The sequence below is a fragment of the Meriones unguiculatus genome, chromosome 20 (genome assembly GCF_030254825.1).
Source record: "Meriones unguiculatus strain TT.TT164.6M chromosome 20, Bangor_MerUng_6.1, whole genome shotgun sequence".
NCBI classification, from domain to species: Eukaryota; Metazoa; Chordata; class Mammalia; order Rodentia; family Muridae; genus Meriones; species Meriones unguiculatus.
Window position 1 is genome coordinate 28,119,057 of NC_083367.1, and position 17,485 is coordinate 28,136,541.

Genomic DNA, 17,485 nt, shown 5'->3' on the forward strand with positions numbered 1-17,485 from the left:
GTCTCGGGGCTCCGGGAGCGGGCTGCGGCCGCGTCGCCCTTTCCCCGCTCGCCGCCGGGGATCGTCGGCGCCGCCACCGAGCTCAGGTGGCGAACAAAGGCGGCGCGGGGCGCGGGGCGCGCGGCCGGGCTGGCGCGCGTCTCCCCCGGCGGGAGGCGGCGGCGCGCGCCGGAGCCCGCATTCCTCCGAAGCGACCGGAGCCCGCGGGGCGACGTCACCTCAGGCTCCGCCCCCGTCCCTCCCCGAGCAAAGTAACTCAGGACAACCCCGAGCCGCCTGCGCCGAGCATGGAGAGCGGCGGCCGCGGCTGGCGGGCGGCGCGGGAGGCGCTTTCGCCCGCGAGGTAGTTGGGCCGGCGTTGCGCAAGGACCAAAGTGCTGGCGGGCGGCCGCGGCGTCCCCGAGAGCCCCCCACGAGGCCGGGCGGGCTGCTGCCCGGCGGATTCCGCCGCCATCCCCCCGGAGGCTCTTTGCAAAGCCGCTTGAAACTTCTCCCAAACTCGCCATGGATGTGGCGGCGGCGGCGGCGGCGCTGCCTGCTTTTGTGGCGCTCTGGCTCCTGTCCCCGTGGCCTCTCCTGGGGTCGGTCCAAGGCCAGTTCTCAGCAGGTGAGTGCTCGGTGGGAGTCTGGCGCTGCGGCTCTCCCTAGCCTTGGACGGCGAGGCGGGGGGGACTGGTTGCATGCCCGGGGCTGAGGAGGGGGGCTGGGGATCCAGGAGGCGTTCGCTTGGGGTAAGTGGGTGCAGGTTGGAGCCAGGTCTGTCCCGGAGTTTGTGTGTCTGGCGGGACGCGGGGGCTCTCCGGAGCTGAGCGCCTCCCGGGCACAGGTAACTTTGGCGTTCTCGACCCATTGTTTCCGAGGCTGGCCGGGCGCACAGACAGCCCCGGTGTCCCGATGAAGCTTGGGGCGACCTTGCTTTTCTTGGGTGAAGTGTCGGTAGCCTGGGCGTCGGTCGCAGTCCACACAGTCTTAACTTAAGGAGGAGAGAAAGAAAAAAAAAAGTACTTAGGGTTCCCGGGACCACGATTTTTTATGGCTGGCCGAACGGGCTGGTGAGCTCTCTCTGCCGCCAGACCGTTCAAAAATTCCCCGGGAAGCCTTTGTCGGAACTGTGGGGGCGCTTAGGGAGCGACCCCGGCGCGCTCTGCCAGGTGCTTTTTGTCCCGGGAATAACCTCCCCTGACCATTGTCCAACTCTTTCCCTGTGCCTCCTGGAGGCTCCTTCCTCCCGCGCGGAGGGTTCAGAGTTGCTTCTGGGTTAGGGCGCAGCGTGGAGCGTGTTGCTTGTGTACGTTGGCGGAGTCCGTAGGACGTTGGGAAATGTGGCTCTAAGGGTAAATCCAGAGCTGTCCTGCCTGGGCGGCGAGGTCTGGGCGCCCGTTTCCGGAAGGCTTACCCCCTGCTTCTGGAGCGAGGCTGCCCCGGAGCTGGCTCCGCACCTCCCGGAGTCCGCTTGGGTGACCCGGGCTGGGCTGGGAACGTTCGCCGCCCGCCGGGACAACCCCGGGGGTGGTGGGGGTGGGGTGGGGTCGGCGGAGAGCCGCGATGCGCCGGTCCAGGCTCTCCGTGTGGGTTCTAAGTCAAGCCACTCGGAGAAGTCCCTGGATCCCAGGTCTCCACCGAACGGTGGTCTCCGTTCCCGTCCAATGTTGCTCTCCTTCCAGTCGGTCGCTTGTTTCTGTGCATCTGTCGGCTCTCAAGTTTCACCAGGTGGACGCTGGGGAGCGGGCTCCCAGGTTCAGCCTCTGCCTCCCGCAGGGCTTGACAACTTTTCTGGCTAACCCGCCCAACCCAGCCCTTTCTGGCGGCCGCATCCGCTGCCCTGGTTCCCGCTGTAGATGGAAACGCAGAGTGGCCGAAGGGTGACGGGAAACGCGGCAGCCGCGCTCCCGGCTGAACCGGCAGGATGCGGAGACAGAACTTACTTTGTACTTGACCGTTTTCGTTGTTGAGACTGCCCGATTTCCTGGAAATAAACTCCCCGCGTTGTTTTCCGGAGCAAACCCTTCGTTAGCTCTCCTCTCCCCTCCCCCTTGAGAACTGTGTAAGAGGAGTTGGACCTCGGCTTCTCGTGCCCGAGTGTGCCCTCCTCTTAGGCAGAGACTAGGAAATGGCAGCAGGCAGAGGAATGGCCATGTAACTGGTGGTGGGCAGAGGGCACCATCTCTATGCCGTGAGCTCGGACGACTTAATTTAATTCTCTCCGGTTTCAGCCTTACCGCGTGCGTCTCGGCCGTGCAACGCTGTTAGATTTGGAACCGTGCTTGCTGTAACTCATTATATGCAGCAAGTTGGAGGGAGTATTGATTTCCACACAGCGCCTGTCACTGAACGGAGAGCCTCGCTTGAGACGGCGTGTAGTTTGTTAATTGAACTTTACCAGCTGCATGATTAAACACATGTCTCCGGCGCTGGCGACTCGTGAGGTCTTTACAGCTGGTGGACAGATCTTCAACACTGGAGAAACTTTTCTCTTTTGCAGCGTTATTTATCTTTTAATCAACGAGGACCCAGGTCCCCTCATCACAGTGTGCAGATGTGTTTCTGGGAGTGTGTAATGAAGGCAGTGCTCACAGAGATGCTGTCATCATCCCCTTGCTAGTCGGGATATGCATGTTTGCCCATACACTAAGCTCTTTTCTCTCTCAAGTTTAGAGTTGGGCGCCTGGCTGCCTTTCTCTAGAGATTAAAAGTTCTTATTAAAGACATCTCTCTCTTTTTTTCTTCTGGTTGTCATAAATCTTTTGGTATTGTAATGTCATTAAACTCAATGCATATTTGATAAAAAAAACATTGATTGGGGATGAATTAGAGATTGAAAGTGTTTTCTTTCTTGCTGTTTTTTTTTTCCCTCTCTGATTCTATTTTAAATGATGAACTTCTGGAGAGATTTAAATGGACATGCTTCAAAGAACTAAAGAGGTGTGTTTCCGAATTTTTAAAGTCCTTCATTCTGTGAAATCTGTTTTAAGTCATGAATATCGAGGTCAGTTCACCACTTCCCAACACTACTGTGTAGCTGTTAATATAGAAAGCTTAAAAGTGAACCTGGGAGGACATTGTAGTTGGAAATTTGATACGCCATGCATACATTGGAGTTCTGTATGTGTCTCAGGCATGCATTTACCACTTTCCCATTGCAGCCATCTCCTTTCCGTTCGCAGTCAAAGTGTAAAACTGCTCCATGGTGATCGCCTTTAGAGCTGGGACTTTATCTATAAAATCCACTTTCATTCGAGTCTCTGAAAATGACACCAGGGTGGGAGACAGAGTGCTGTGATTGTCCAGTTCCCGGGCTGCGTAGCTGTTGTTGTTGGCATCATGGTGTAGGCAAGCTCTCTGTAGAGCTCGAACCAGACAAAACCAGTCTTCCTTGGAAGCTCAGCTTTCTCATCTATAAAATGGGGATAATGATACGCGTCCTGACCTTTCCACACAGTTTTTATGAGGCTCAGGTGAAGTCATTGGTGTGAACCACAGCGCTGTCAACTGTAAAGCATGGTGCAGCTATCTGGGGTGTAATCATCATAAATTAAGGTTAGCTGGAGTGCCAGTTTCAGCTTTTATGGCTTTTAAACTCTTAGAACTCTCTTCTCAGTGAGTATAGGGTATTCTGCCAGGGGAGTGTGTGTATGTGAGTGTGTGTGTGTATGTGTGTGTGTATATGTGTGTGTGTGTGTATGTGTGTGTGTATGAGTGTGTATGTGGGTATATGTGTGTGTGAGTTCTTTCACTAGTCATCCACTTTCATCATAAATGTCCTAGATTGATTCAGACCATGAGGTTATGACAATATCAGGAATTATCTTTTGATTGCTTTTTAGCAGAGCTATGAAAATCTCTCACATATTAAACCTATGGAAGAGTCACTATCAATACTCTCAGTATCCTAACGTTAGGAAAGATACTTGTAACATCTTGCTATTTTTAAATAGTTTGTTGAGGCCCTGGCTAAGCTGCTTCCCTGCAGAGAGTTACATGTAACTTTGGGTGCAGTCTTATCAGTGACCTAGAGAGGGACTGTTGTGTCTGGTATGAAGTGAGCTCGAGAATGCTGCTTAAGATCCCGTCCTGGAATTGGTCCTGCTGTAGCACCCTTCTTATCCCATAGCACCTTATAGCTCATCTAAACACAGCCACTTGCCTGTGTCTGGCTTCCTGTCTCTAGTACAAAATTAATTTTCTCTTATTCCTATCATCTACTGGGAAGATACTTGGAGCCAGAATTCGTTAAGGCTTGCCATTTAGTTTTCTAGTTTTATTGGAGTGGTATCTTTTGGTGTCTAAATACATTAAAATTAAAAACTGTATTCCCTAGTAATGATATGGACAATTCTTGGACTGTTTTTCTCTCTCACTGGTTCTTTTATATCTGAATTTCCTGGCCTGTGAGATGTCATTTCGTTTCGCTGCTGTTTGGTCGTTGGCATGTGTGTTGCTGACAGCTCTTCTCTTTGTATTCATGAATGTGAATCTGAAAAATAAATCAATAGATCAACCCCTCTGCTACTCTGTCCCTCTTTCACACTTCCTCCCACATCTTCCTGGTAACATCTAAGCCCGGCACGCATAGTCACCAAATCAGGAGCTTTCTGTTTTCATCAAGGATCTTTAGGTGCTGCATATGGGCTTAGAGACAAATGACCAGTCCACTACCCAAAGCTAAGGCAGCTCTCTCACCTATGAGACACTCTCCTATGTCCAGCACTGATGTGTTAGCACTATTTTTGTATCCTTAACATTTAACGTTATGTGATATAATTCCATATGGTTGAAGGATGTTGGCTCTCACTAATGTTTGTCAACTGCATTGGACTGTTGAGTGTGGATCTGCCCTGTTCCCATTTCCTCCTCTGTTCTCCATGGAGAGAAGGATAAGGGTTGCTGAAAGGAAGGAATAGCAAAACAATTTACAGACAAAATGCAGTGTGTGTGTGTGTGTGTGTGTGTGTGTGTGTGTAAGCATACATGTATGAAAGCATTTACTTAATTTTCAGAAGAGAGGAAAAAACCCTCCTATTTTCTGAGTTGTTTATTAAAATCAGTCTTTGCCTTTGTCCAAACAGATTCATTTCTTATTCTATGAATGCAAACATTTCCTCTGTGTATTCCTCTCAGACTTTCCCCTTTGATCATCTGTGTCTGGTCTGTGTTCCTTTATCAAATGGTGTTTCTCTGCCTAAAAAGGTTGTAATTGCTTTTGAACATGACTTGTTTTTTTCATCAGATTCCATTCTGTTTGTCATAGTTACTGAAAAATTGTACAAAACATATCAAGTCACCATATATCTTAGAGTGGTATTTGATTACAAAGGTAATGAATAATACATCAGTTGGACTGGTTTTTTTTTTTTATTTCAATTGAGCCAAACTCATATCCATGAGATAATTTTTTTTAATGTCACCGAAATGTTTTTTTGTGTATATTTGTTTCTGAACGAGAGACTTCACAGTACTTTCTGTAAGAGGGGGCAGAATATTTGAGTACCAGGTTTCCTGATACTTTGAGATAAATAGCATGATTTATGTACAGCTGTGCTTTGGAAAACTTATTGGAAGTTGCTACATTTGGATGCTTACGATGTGAAGTTTGATGGAGAAGAGACTGTGTCAACTTCAGACTCCACTTGGTACAAACATAATTGATGGAAATATCCTCAAAGAATCACAGCTACCTATACGACATGTTCTGTGTGGTCTACTATGAGAGGTGTGTCCACAGTCTTGAATTCTTGTGGGAATTCTTTTGATTTGTGGTTAATGTCTTGTCAAGTCCTGCTAATAAAAGGTCAGCCTTCCTAGTACAAAAACTTAACTCTTGTGATGTGTTTCAAGTTGCTGAGGTTCTGGGAAAATACTGTGGCAGAGGGTGCGGGGACTATATTGATCCGCCAATTAACACGGCTGTAAAGGTTTTTTGTTTGTTTATTTTTGGCATTCTGCTGTCTGTTGATAATCCAGAAAATTTATTAGAGGCTTATTTTGTCATTTACAATTGCTTTAGGTGCAAAGTAAATGACCTTAAGTGAAATAATTCATGTTTCCACCTATAGGTCTGCAGAGCTCAGTGAATAAAAAAGTGATAAGCTGGGTGATGCTGGCTGAATCTTCTATAGGCATCGTTGAGGGGGTTGTTTGAACAAGGTTCAGGAACAAAGCCAAAGGAAAGTGTTCAAGTTGAATTATAGTTTGCAGTTATTTAGTTGGGAGAGCTGAAAGCATTAAATATGTATACCTTAATGATAGCGTGAACTTCATTGCCAAAGACTCATGCTAGGCAGAAGCTAAGGCACTGGAGTCATGGCATAGAAAGCGCCTATTTATGTTCTTGGAAATACTACTGAAAACCTTTTAGTATTTTTTCTGTTTTGTAGATGGAGAAACTGAATTTGACAGTAAGTGAAATATTTGCTCTGTTTCAGTATCCCTTCTCATTGTATATTACACTTCTTAATCAGTATGTAATAAATCTCCCAGATTGGCATCTATACATTCAACTGTCCCAAAACACCCTGCTCTTGAACCAGCTGTCCAGGCTGATGCTCCAAATTTTGTCCAAGGCTGCTCCTGCCCTGGCTGTAAAAATTGTTGGACAGTGGGCTAAACTGGTTAAGTGGAGAACTGGTCACAGCTCTGTGGTATGATTTGGCAGCAAAGGCAAGAGCAGAGAAGAAGCCTTTCTGGGGCCCAAAAGTCATGGCCGATTGCTTTTTGGTTATTGTGTTCCTCTCCTGAAAGGTGTCGTAGCATCTGGTTGGCTTGTGGAGAATCGCCTTTAGCTTGACTTGGGACTTTGTGGTCATCTGTGATCAGACCCAGACCTAAACATACTGAGTTGGAATCTAAATTTCAATCAGCTGATTTGATTGACCATTTTAATTTTTGGAAACATTGCATTACAGCAAACAAAACTGAGCTTAAAATGATTACCACATGCACTTTACTGTAGAATTGTAAGAGTTTTGTGTGAGGATTAAATTATGATGTAAGATAGATTGCCCTGTCTTTACAGTTCTTGTAGATTAAAGGTTTATTATTTTTATTTTATCTATATGAATGTTTTGTGTGCGTGGATGTCTTGAGTGCCCTGTGTGTGCTTGGTGCCTGTGGAGGTCAGAGGAGGGCATCAGAGCTGCTGGAACTGAAGCTGTGGATGGTTCTGAGCTGTCATGTGTGTGCCAGGAGCCGAACCCAGGTCCTTTGTAAAAACAAGTGCTCTCTATTGAGCCGTGTGTCTAGCCCCAAATTTGTAATTATTATTATTTATATTTACTTGATAATAATTTATCATCCTAGATACACCAGAACAATTAGGATTATATAGGTTTTCTTTCTTCTTAGTGAACACTCAGGTTTGAAAGCAAATTTTTTTTCACAAGAAGACAAATATAGTAGTTTTAGTTAAATGATGTTGTTTAAAATAATATTTATAGCTACATCTACTGTCTAAGGGACCTAAAATGCTATGTGTAAACTATTTTCCCTGACTTAATGTTGGTACCAAAAATAGTATTCCCTCTGAGTTTAGTTAGTCTCTTGCTTTATTATTTTCTTTTTCTTCCATGATATCTTTTCTAACAAGCATATTTGTAGGTCAGTCAGATTTAATGAATGGGAATTAGTAGGTAGAATACATTAAATTTCACTAGGATTCTTTTTACTATCTTTTCTGCTCATATTTAAGAACAGCGATTCTTGTCAGTTTTCTCAAGAGAAAAATTATGATGTAATAGACAGTGTACACTATTCATGTCAAAACACAATTTTCCTTGCATTTTATAGCTTGCTTTAGCATTCTTTTAGAAAATGAATTTCCCCAGAAGACCTAATTGCCTTTTTATTAATGAGTCTGTAAGTGTTTTCTGCTCTCCATTTACTATTCTAAATGTGTCTACTTTTGCTAGCTGTTTTAACAGTGAAGTCTCTGATTAAATCACAACTGCTATATTTGTTTTTTGCTCTTCACTAGTGATTTGGAAAAATACTGGTGTAATGACATGGTTATAGCAGCGAGTAATGAAAGGCCAGAAGTATAAATTAATGGTAAGCCCTGATCAGCGGTGATACTGTGATCTTAGCGCTGAAGTTTGGAGACAGTGGATAGGAAGACTCTCTGTGCTTTTGGTTCCGTAAATAAAAATCAACTTAGCCTACAGTTTTCTCAACAGTGAGGAACAGAGATGTTGCGATTGATAAATTCCATATCAGTGTAATACTTAAAGGGGGCTTAAAAGGGGGATCAACTTAGAGACAAATCACAGACAGACATGGGAAACCTCAGTTTTTCACACACCTTCAAGGACTTTGGAGTTTGAATGTTCTCATCATTTGTTTGTTTGTTTTCTAATTTTATTCAAAATTTACTAGGTCTACCTTTTTTTTTTTTTTTTTTTTTTTTTTGGTCAGCCATACTTAGTCACAGTTATTCTCTTACCTATTGGAAAAGAAAAGATTTTCTCAAAGCAATTACAGAAACAGTAGGACCTGCCATTTGCTGAGGGTCTATGACCTCGTAACAGGTAGGATCAATATGTTACGTATTTTAAAATCTCCACAACACACAGGCTTAGAGTGGGAAGTCACTTGTCTTAGGTGATCTTGTGGAGAACTTGTTGAATAAATAAATTCGTTTATTATTGAGTAAGTTTACTATTGAGTGAATGTCAATGATTAGACATTTTAGTTGCACATTAGCAGAAAATGCAACAAAGTGGAGAGGTAGCTACAGTGTTACTTGTAATAGAATTAAATTAGGTTTGAACAATCAAAAGAAGGAATGGAGAATCCTGTGTGTGTGTGTGTGTGTGTGTGTGTCTGTGTGTCTGTGTGTCTGTCTCTCCTGTCTGTGTGTGTAAGTGTGAATGTGTATGTGTCTGTCTCTCTCTGTGTGTGTGTCTCTTTGTGTGTGTGTGTGTGTGTGTGTGTGTGTGTGTGTGTATAGGAAGCAAGGAGAGAGTTGGAGGTTGGGAATAATAGGGGAAGACACTGGGGTGGGGTGCAACCCAGGGAACAGGGTCGGGGTGGTGGTTGAGGAAATAAGGCTTAGCTGGTGAAGGTGCTGTGGAGGACAAGGAGAGGAAAGAGGCAATTTATATCCTGATAGGTTTCTGCCCAATACATAACAGATGTTTGTAGTTACGGAAGTTTTATTCTTTTTTTTTTCCCTTAAACCCCCCTTTAAAGAAGGAATGTATTATTTTCATTGTTTTATTCTCTGTACTAAATAAATTCAACATTAAACTAATTATTGATACATCTGATACAATTTCTTCAGAGCGATCTCTCCTGGAATTACTTAAGCTCTGATTTAGCCGGTTGTGCTGGGTGTGCTGCTATAGGCTTTTAATCCCAGCAGAGGCAGGGCGGTCTCTGTGAGAGCCAGGCCAGCTTGGTGTGCACAGTGAGTTCTAGCCAGTCAGGGCTACAGAGTGAGACCTTGGCTCACAAAAGGAACATAACCCAAACTGATTTAGTATTTGAGTCACATTGGTTACAACACACACATCGTTTTGCTTGTATAGGTAAGAGATCTATAATGATTTATGTTTGTATCTATAATTTTTAAAATATAAGACTTTTTTTTTTAATCATTTGGCTTCGATTCTAATTATCTAGTAATCCAAAATGACAACAACATGTGTGAATGAAAGAAACTATGAGGAAGCCACTTGCTTTTCAGGAATCCTGTTAGGATTTGTTTATGCATATATGCCTATGTGTAATAGAATTAATAGAGTACAGAAGTGTGAGGTAAGCTATGGCACATGGTTATAATTGATACAATGAAATAAAACCTGCTAACTCCTTACACTTTGGGAACTAATGCTGAAAACTGTGAGGTGCAGGTGAATTTGCATTAATTTGATGTACTCATTTCTGCTACCTAACGGTGCTGCATAGCTGTAGAATATGGACGTTAGGGAGAGATGCTATCAGAAACATCTGAGGTGTTGGGTGATGAATAAAACAAAGGGAAGTAGCAGCTACATTCCCAGTTATTTGCATTCCAGTGCATCAGTCCTTAATCTGTAGTTTGAAACCCCGTTGGGGGTTGCACACCAGATATCCTCACTATAATTGCTAACAGAAGCAAAATTGCCAAGCCAAGTGGTGCAGGCCTATAATCCCAGCACTCAGAGAGGTAGAGAGGCATGCCAATCTCTGTGAGTTCCAGGCCAGCCTGGTCTGGTGTACAAAGTGAGTCCAGGACAGCCAGGGCTTGTTACACAGAGAAACCCTGTGTCGAAAAGCCAAAAAGAAAGAATAAAAAAAGCACAATTACAGTTATGAATTAGCAACGAAGATAATTTTGTGGTTGGAGTCGCTATAAAAGAGTTGAAGCATTAGGAACGCTGAGAACTAGTGTTCTAGTGAAAGAGTTACCCCGTATCTTAGTTTCATTTCCGGTTGTGAAAAAACGCTCTGACAAACCTACTTGAGGTAGATAGGTGTATGTGACTCACACTTCGGGGTACAAACCACCATTACTGGGGAGGTCCTGGTATTGGGAACTCAGAGCAGAGAGCTGCAAGACGTTCCTAGTCATAAGCAGCGAATTAATACACACGTGCTAAGTGCTCCTTTTTCCACTCTCATGCTACCGAGCATCCCTTGTCCAGGGAATGGTGCCCACCACAGCGGTCAGGTCTTCCTTTCTAGGTTATTGTAAGCAAGATAGTCCCACAGACAAGCTTACAGGCCAGCCTGATCCAGCAGTCCCTCATTGGGATTCTTCAAAACTTTTCCTTTTGGTATTTGATTTTATTTTGTGGGATTGCCTGCATGGAAGTCTGTGTACCATAGGCATGAAGTGCCCATAGGGGTCTTTTGGAACTGAATGGCTGCGAGCCGCTGTGTGGGTAGTGGGAATTCATCCTCTGGAGGAGGATGCTCTTCCCCACTCAGCCATCCTTTACTGAGATTCCTTTTAGGTGATTCTAGGTTTTGTTGACAATTGAAACTAACCATCATTCCCTGCCTCTTAGATAAGTGTTGGTGCTAGTGGCTTTAGCTTTGGGTTGATGGAAGACCATGCCTGTGCCAACGTAGGCAAAGGTATCACCCATAATGGATGCACTGACCTGGGCATTCGGCCCAGCATTTATAAGTAAAGACAGCAATCAAATGGAGTAGGTATTGACTTCACCCTGCATCTCCCTGCCACCGGGGCTTGTTTTAATATCTCTGTTAGTTGGTGTAGAGAAGTCCTTCAATGATCACGATTTCTCTTGCATATTCTTACCTTGATTTTGTTTCTCTCTTTATGTCAGCAGGAGTTGTATTAACTGAGTCTGAATTGATAAAACTTGTCACAGTTTGCTGTAATGATTTGGCTTGAGTGGTAGCAGATTGCTCATGCTTTCCACTTTACCTAAATTCATATTTAGATACTTAGAAACAAATGTATGTGGAGAAGGGCTGGCAGAGACCTCAGTCACAAAAGGCACCAGATATTGGGCCTGCAGTAGGGGGGAAACTGTAACTTTCTCAGCTTCAGTCATAATTCCTTTCTCCTTAGTCCTTTATTTCCGTACAGTACTGTGGGCATATTCCAATGAAGAATGATTTTAATGTCTTCCCTCGTTACTCAGCCAGACACCTTTAAAGACGAGATGAGTAATGTGTGTGAAAATTCTCCTATAATTGTAAACTCACATAAAATGCAAATTCTGTTAGGGATGTAAACTTCGGTGATAAATAAATTATTGTTGGAGGCCTAGGAAGTGTGTATGCCGAGGAATGGAAATGAGAACCATAGCTGCTTCATATATATTCATGTCTGAGTTATACAGTGCCTATGTAAATGCCGGGACAAGTGCTATGATAAATAAGAGTTTATACGGTTCTTGTGAACAATGGATAATTCCACCGCCATGTATCACCCAGGGTGGCTCCCCCATTTCATTTTTGCAGATCCATATAAACGCTACCGAATCCCATTTATATGTTTTCTAGCTGTGCCAATAAACACTGTATAATATAGGCCTGTTGAACATGGATGAGCATATGTTCTAATGACTGTGATCCTGCATAACGTGCTGTGCGTGTAGTTCCTGAGTAGGTGTGAAGAGATGGGAAATACTCTTTCTGCTGCTGAGGCTGGAGCTGCCCAGCATTCACAAAGCCTTGAGTTTGGCTCCCAGTGCCCCATAGAACTGGATGTGGTGGTGCAGTATTAAGTCCCAGCACTAGGGAGGTGGCAGTTTGGGATTAGGAGTTTAAGGTTGTCTTTGAACACATCGCAAGCTTGAGGCCAGCCTGGAGTACATGAAAACCATGTATCAAAAACCAAACAAAGAAACCAAAAAATCAACAAAACAACAGAAGCAAAAAAAAAAGTCAAACAAATAAAACAACAACAACAACAAACAAACAAATGAAAAGCCCAGCCTTTTCCATCTAAGCTGGCTTTCCTACTTTTTTTTGATGATGCTTTTACTAATTCTATTCCTCATATTTTTACTATTTGCTGTGTGTCAGCGCTAGGCCAGGACACTGGCCTATGCTGGTAGGCAGGGGCCTCGTGCTGGAGCTTGGGGAGCAGATGTTTGACCCAGGAGTGCCCATCTTTGTAGGTCTTCATACCTAACGAGTCTCAGTGCAGCCTGAAGCGATTTTGTAACCGATCAGACCTGCATGATTTTGCAAGTGTTGAAGTTAAGACTGTCTGTCACAGTTTGCTGACCCGCTTCAGAACTTGCCTAGGATAATTCCAGGCGCTTAGAGGCTCCTGCCCTTGAGACTACCCCTCACCCCTCTAAAGAGCAAAAGATTGCAGAAGGAGAATTGGGGGAAAAAGCCATCCTGATAGTAAAATTGCACTGAGTGGAATTTCCCCAAAGTTGAGTAACAAAGTTCTTGGAGGAGAGAACCTCCCGTTCTCTGCCCCCCTTTTTTTCCCTACAGGCTGGCAGGCAGACTCTCCTGCTGGAGGCAGGAGCAGGAAAGGTCTGCAGCATAGGCTCCCTGGCGGTGTGCATCATCACACATTTACATCCTCAACACTCACAGCTCGAGCTCCAGCTCGTTGGCTGGATTCGTATCGTTGTGACCTGTGGCTTTTGATACCTGGACTTCCAGGGGCCCTGCAGGCTTTCTCTGCTGTGCCCTCCATTCCTGGCGACCAGGAATGATGGCAGGCCGAGGGCGTCCAACCCCTGACTCCCCAGCGAGCACCTGTATCCCAGAAACAGAACACATTCACCCTGGCACTTTGGCAGTGTATTATAAGGGGGCATTGCTGTTCATACCTGGACACTTATTGCTTATAATGGGAAACGGAGATTCTGAAATTTCTTCCTTCAGTGATACCTGTGTGACCTGCTATTTGTGTACTTAGGAAAGAAGCTGCTTTAGAGATGGATAAATGGTTTCCAAGCAAAACCCAAGCCTCCAAGTTCCATAGACACATGCATTAAAAGTAGAAGCACAGAAAACTAATCCTTTTTAACTGAGTCACTAATATTCTTTGTCCGTTTAGGTAAAACAGACTAACAACCTGGTCACCGTCATCCTGGGTGGTAATGTGGAGCCTCTGGGCTGGTCTACATATGTTCAAAGAAGGGCTGTGACATTTTCTTGATCTCACTTTCAATCACTTGCCTTTAGTTTGCTCATTTGCATAATGGACAAATGAGGGTATCTGGTCCAGATACGTGTTTCGAGGAACATTGGGCTTAAGTACTTAAAAGAGTATCTGGCCTGTTAATAATATCTATTCAACATTAACTGTTTCTGTTGTCTTTATTACTGCTGGAGTCACTCAACTCATGTTTGCTGAGCAGCTAATCCCTTGTTGTTCTCATTCAAAAGCTCTAGCTGCAGTTTTTTTTTTCTTATTCTTTTTAAATTCTTAAATAAACCCAGCAGAGTAGATAATAGGGTAACCTGAACTAAACCAACGGCGGTGTGCTGAGAGAGAGCACAGGCAGCAGTGGAAAGAGACTAACTCGATGTTTGTGAAAAACAGACAAACTTGCACCGGTTAAAACTGAGGATCTTTAAATAGTAACAAAAAGCTGATTATGGATATATGTGTGTGTGCTTCTTTGTGGCACACGTCATGGGCTGGCACCTGTGGAGGTCAGAAGGGTGTGTTGGATCCCTCCGGAGCTGGAATTGTAAGAGGTTGTGGGTCCCCTGGAAGAGCATAGGGACTCTTTACTGCTGAATCGGAGTCAGGGTGAATGACCCGGAAAGTAAACAAATAAACACACTTAAAAGAAACAATCCAAAATGGAACAGTAAAAGCAATGGTGAGCGAGCCAGAGGGAATGCCAAGAGAAACATTAGTTTTTAGGGTACTTTCTAAGACCTTGGAAGATGCTTTTACAGTCTCTTAAGCAGGCCGGATGCTGTGGGAAGTTTGAGATGTTCAGAAACTGACTCAAGCCTGGAAACATAATCTCACTTAAAATATGGCAACTCGATAGTGGAAGTACGCTTGCGGTGTTTGGGGATGGCTGCAGCAATCACTGGCTGTCCCAGTGAGAACTGTGCCTTGCCTAGGCTTGTCCACCAACTCAGAAATGAGGGGACTGAAAACACCTGTAAAAAATGAGCCACACACCAGTAAGCTTTGGTCAACTTACAGAGTGAACAAGGCACAGAGCCGTTTCTTCTCTTTGCACTTGGCATGTGTGCTAAACAAAGGCACATTTAGCATATCCACCTGCCTGTGACTTCTTACATTTATGGTTTTACTTTTGAAGGTTGTGTAGAGATTTGCTTGCTTATTACACAAAATAATGAGGTAGTTTCAAAACTGTTTAAACTCCAAAGCCTTTTTTTTTTTTTTTTTTTTTTAGGTCACTGCCTGCTGGATAAAGCTGTTTCTAGTTCCAGTATAGGGTGGTTTGTTCTGATAAAATTCCTGACTATTGTTAGCTCCTGTGCACAGGGAACCCTCTGGGAACATCTCCTTGGATTTAAGCTCACCTCAGGTTCAGGTTTCTGGCTGTCAGTCTTACCTTCCCTCAGTATCATTTCCAGCTGAAACCTGCTTCGCTTTGCCTGTGTGGTGCTTGTGAAAACATTTGTTCATTCCCTACCTAAAAGTCTTGTGAACTTTTTTTTCTATATAGGAGAAGCACTTTGCACCGCAGCCTTGAGTCCTACTGACGTCATGTTCTTTTTTTCATTTTGTTTTTTTGAGACAGCGTTTCTCTGTGTAGTCCTCGCTGTCCAGGAACTTGCTCTGTAGATCATGCTGTCCTTGAACTCAGAGATCCACCTGCCTCTCCCTCCTAAGTACTGAGTGTGCCACCGTGCCCAGCAAGCGATCATGCCCTTATGGACTTAACTGACCATATCAGGGATACTTTGTGTCTTGACTGGTCAGCCCTAGTAATCATAGATGTGCCTTCATCAGTCCTTGCAGTTAAAAGTTGGTTTATTTTTATCTTTTAAGTTCTTCAAAGTTTCTTTGCTTGTTGTCTTTCGGCACACTATTTGATCATGTTCACAGATGGAAAAAAAAACATCATTAAGGAAAATGAAACACACACACACACAACAACAACAACAACAACAGCAAAAAACAACCTAAACTCTGTGGCACACCTAGTTCTGAGTTTTGTTTTGTTTTTAAAAAAAAAAAACAAAATGGCCTCAAAGTTACAAGTCAGTGATTATTGAGAAAGCAGACTGCACAGTGTAACTGACAGTTCTACCTAAAGGATGCTAACTCTCAAAGTGTCTGTGATGGCGTAGTGATGTGTGGAATGACTGTGAGAGCTTTAACCTTCCTGGTTCAGGCTCTTGGGGGAAACCCAAAGCTAATAAAAGGTTATAGATGAGATTAGCTTGTTTGCTATTGGGTGCTTCAGGGTGGCGCGTGTTCTTGCCTCCCCAGTCTTATCAGGAATGCAGACACAGTTGAAGCTGTCGGTGCTGTGGGCCACTCCTTAAGGTGGCAGGTGGAGGTAGGAGAGCAGGCCACGGCTTTGGCGTAGTTACACTCTGCTCATCGCAGTTAACAGTCTCAGCAGGTTCTTCACAGTTTGGAGGCTAAGCCAGGGACACGTGTTTTGTCCACTCCTCTCACTCATTGATAGTTACGCCACAGACTTCTGTAGTTGCCATCACTCTACAGAATGGGGTGTGATTTGTAAAGAGTGGCCTAGGTTGTTTTCAGTGAAGTTAAGGAAAGGATGGGGTTGAGACAGCCTGATATGCCAATATCTAGTTCCCTTTTAACCTTGAAAGCTAGGTTTCCTTTAAGGTAGAGAGACTCTTGTCAACTCATTTGTTGTTGGGAGTCATAGCTACACCAAACTTATTATTACTTTTTTTTTTTTTTGGAACAATGACACAGAGGTTGTATCTTCGCTGCGCAATATGACAATAGACTTGAACTTCCGACTTCATGTCAAACATAATATCCTCTTTAGCTTGTTAAAACAAGCTCTAGGTTATTAACAGTTCCTTGTTTTGGACACCTTGTTGGGGCAGGTGTCATCGATTTGTGTGTGGTTATGATTGATTGTGAACCCTGTTAGAACTGAAGAGAAGAGGCTGGGGAGCGGGTGGGCTCTCAACTCAGCAAAATGTGCAAGGCAGAGCTTGTTCCATTTCACATCAGCCTGGTTAATGTGATATATTGAACACTTGCCCATGCGTGTGAGGCAGTGTGTGTAGCACAGAGGGAAAGAGGTGAGAAAAACTGGCCAGATGTGCATTGAAGGTGATTGTGGACCGCCGGAATACGTCTTGTTGGCTCAGGCCTTTTGGATCATCCGTGTGGGACTTTATTTAGTCCTCCGCTGGACTCTTTTCACATAGAACAATGCAATTGTCTATGTTCACACACGTTTTATGTTCTCCTTCAGGACTAGTGATTCAAAACCAGCTACCACCACTTAAAAGGACAAGATTAAAAAAAATGCCTATGTGAATATTTTGTGCTGAGCACCATTTTTAAAAACAGAATATTACACAGCAGCAGACAGTTTAAGAAAACAAACCTTTCTGTGGTGGCTCTCAACCTGTGGGTTGTGATCCCTTTGGGGGTCAAACGGCCCTTTGGGGGTCACCTAATACCATCGGAAAACACAGATATTCACACTACGATTCATAGCAGCAAAATTACGGTTATGAAATAGCAATGAAAATAATTTTATGCTTGTGGGTCTCCACAGCATGAGGAACTGTATTAAAGGGTCACAGCCTTAGGAATGTTGAGAACCGCTGCTTTAGGAGCTGGCGAGTTGGCTCCGTGGTAAAAGTGGTGGTGCACTTCCTGATGACTTGAGTTCCGTCTACTGGTAGCGTGTGGAGGTTGGGGAGAACTGCCTCCAGCAAGTTGTCCTCTGTCCTACACACACACGCACGCACGCACAACTAAACAAACAAACAAACAAATACAGAAACATAAAAACAAAAACAAGCCTAAAAAATTATAGCCTAAAATTATCATACTGAACTTTTTGTGTGGTATACACAATTATCCTATGTTCAGGTTATCAGGAAATATTTGTAAGAATGA

General features: G+C 44.2%; 1 protein-coding gene across 7 annotated transcripts in view; it reads left to right on the top strand.

Annotated features, from left to right (window-relative positions):
* Positions 1–240: 240 nt before the first annotated feature.
* The window catches only part of Ptprk (protein tyrosine phosphatase receptor type K), a 515,071-nt gene continuing 497,826 nt past the window's right edge, over positions 241–17,485 (top strand). For 3 of the 7 annotated variants that reach the window (XM_060373712.1, XM_060373714.1, XM_060373713.1), the window contains exon 1: positions 255–607. In XM_060373712.1, the coding sequence (XP_060229695.1) occupies positions 505–607 (103 nt within the window). In that variant the 5' untranslated portion in view covers positions 255–504. Of the gene's footprint in view, positions 608–17,485 lie in introns of all 7 variants that reach the window. The other 4 variants (XM_060373717.1, XM_060373711.1, XM_060373715.1 and 1 more) reach the window with 4 other exon arrangements.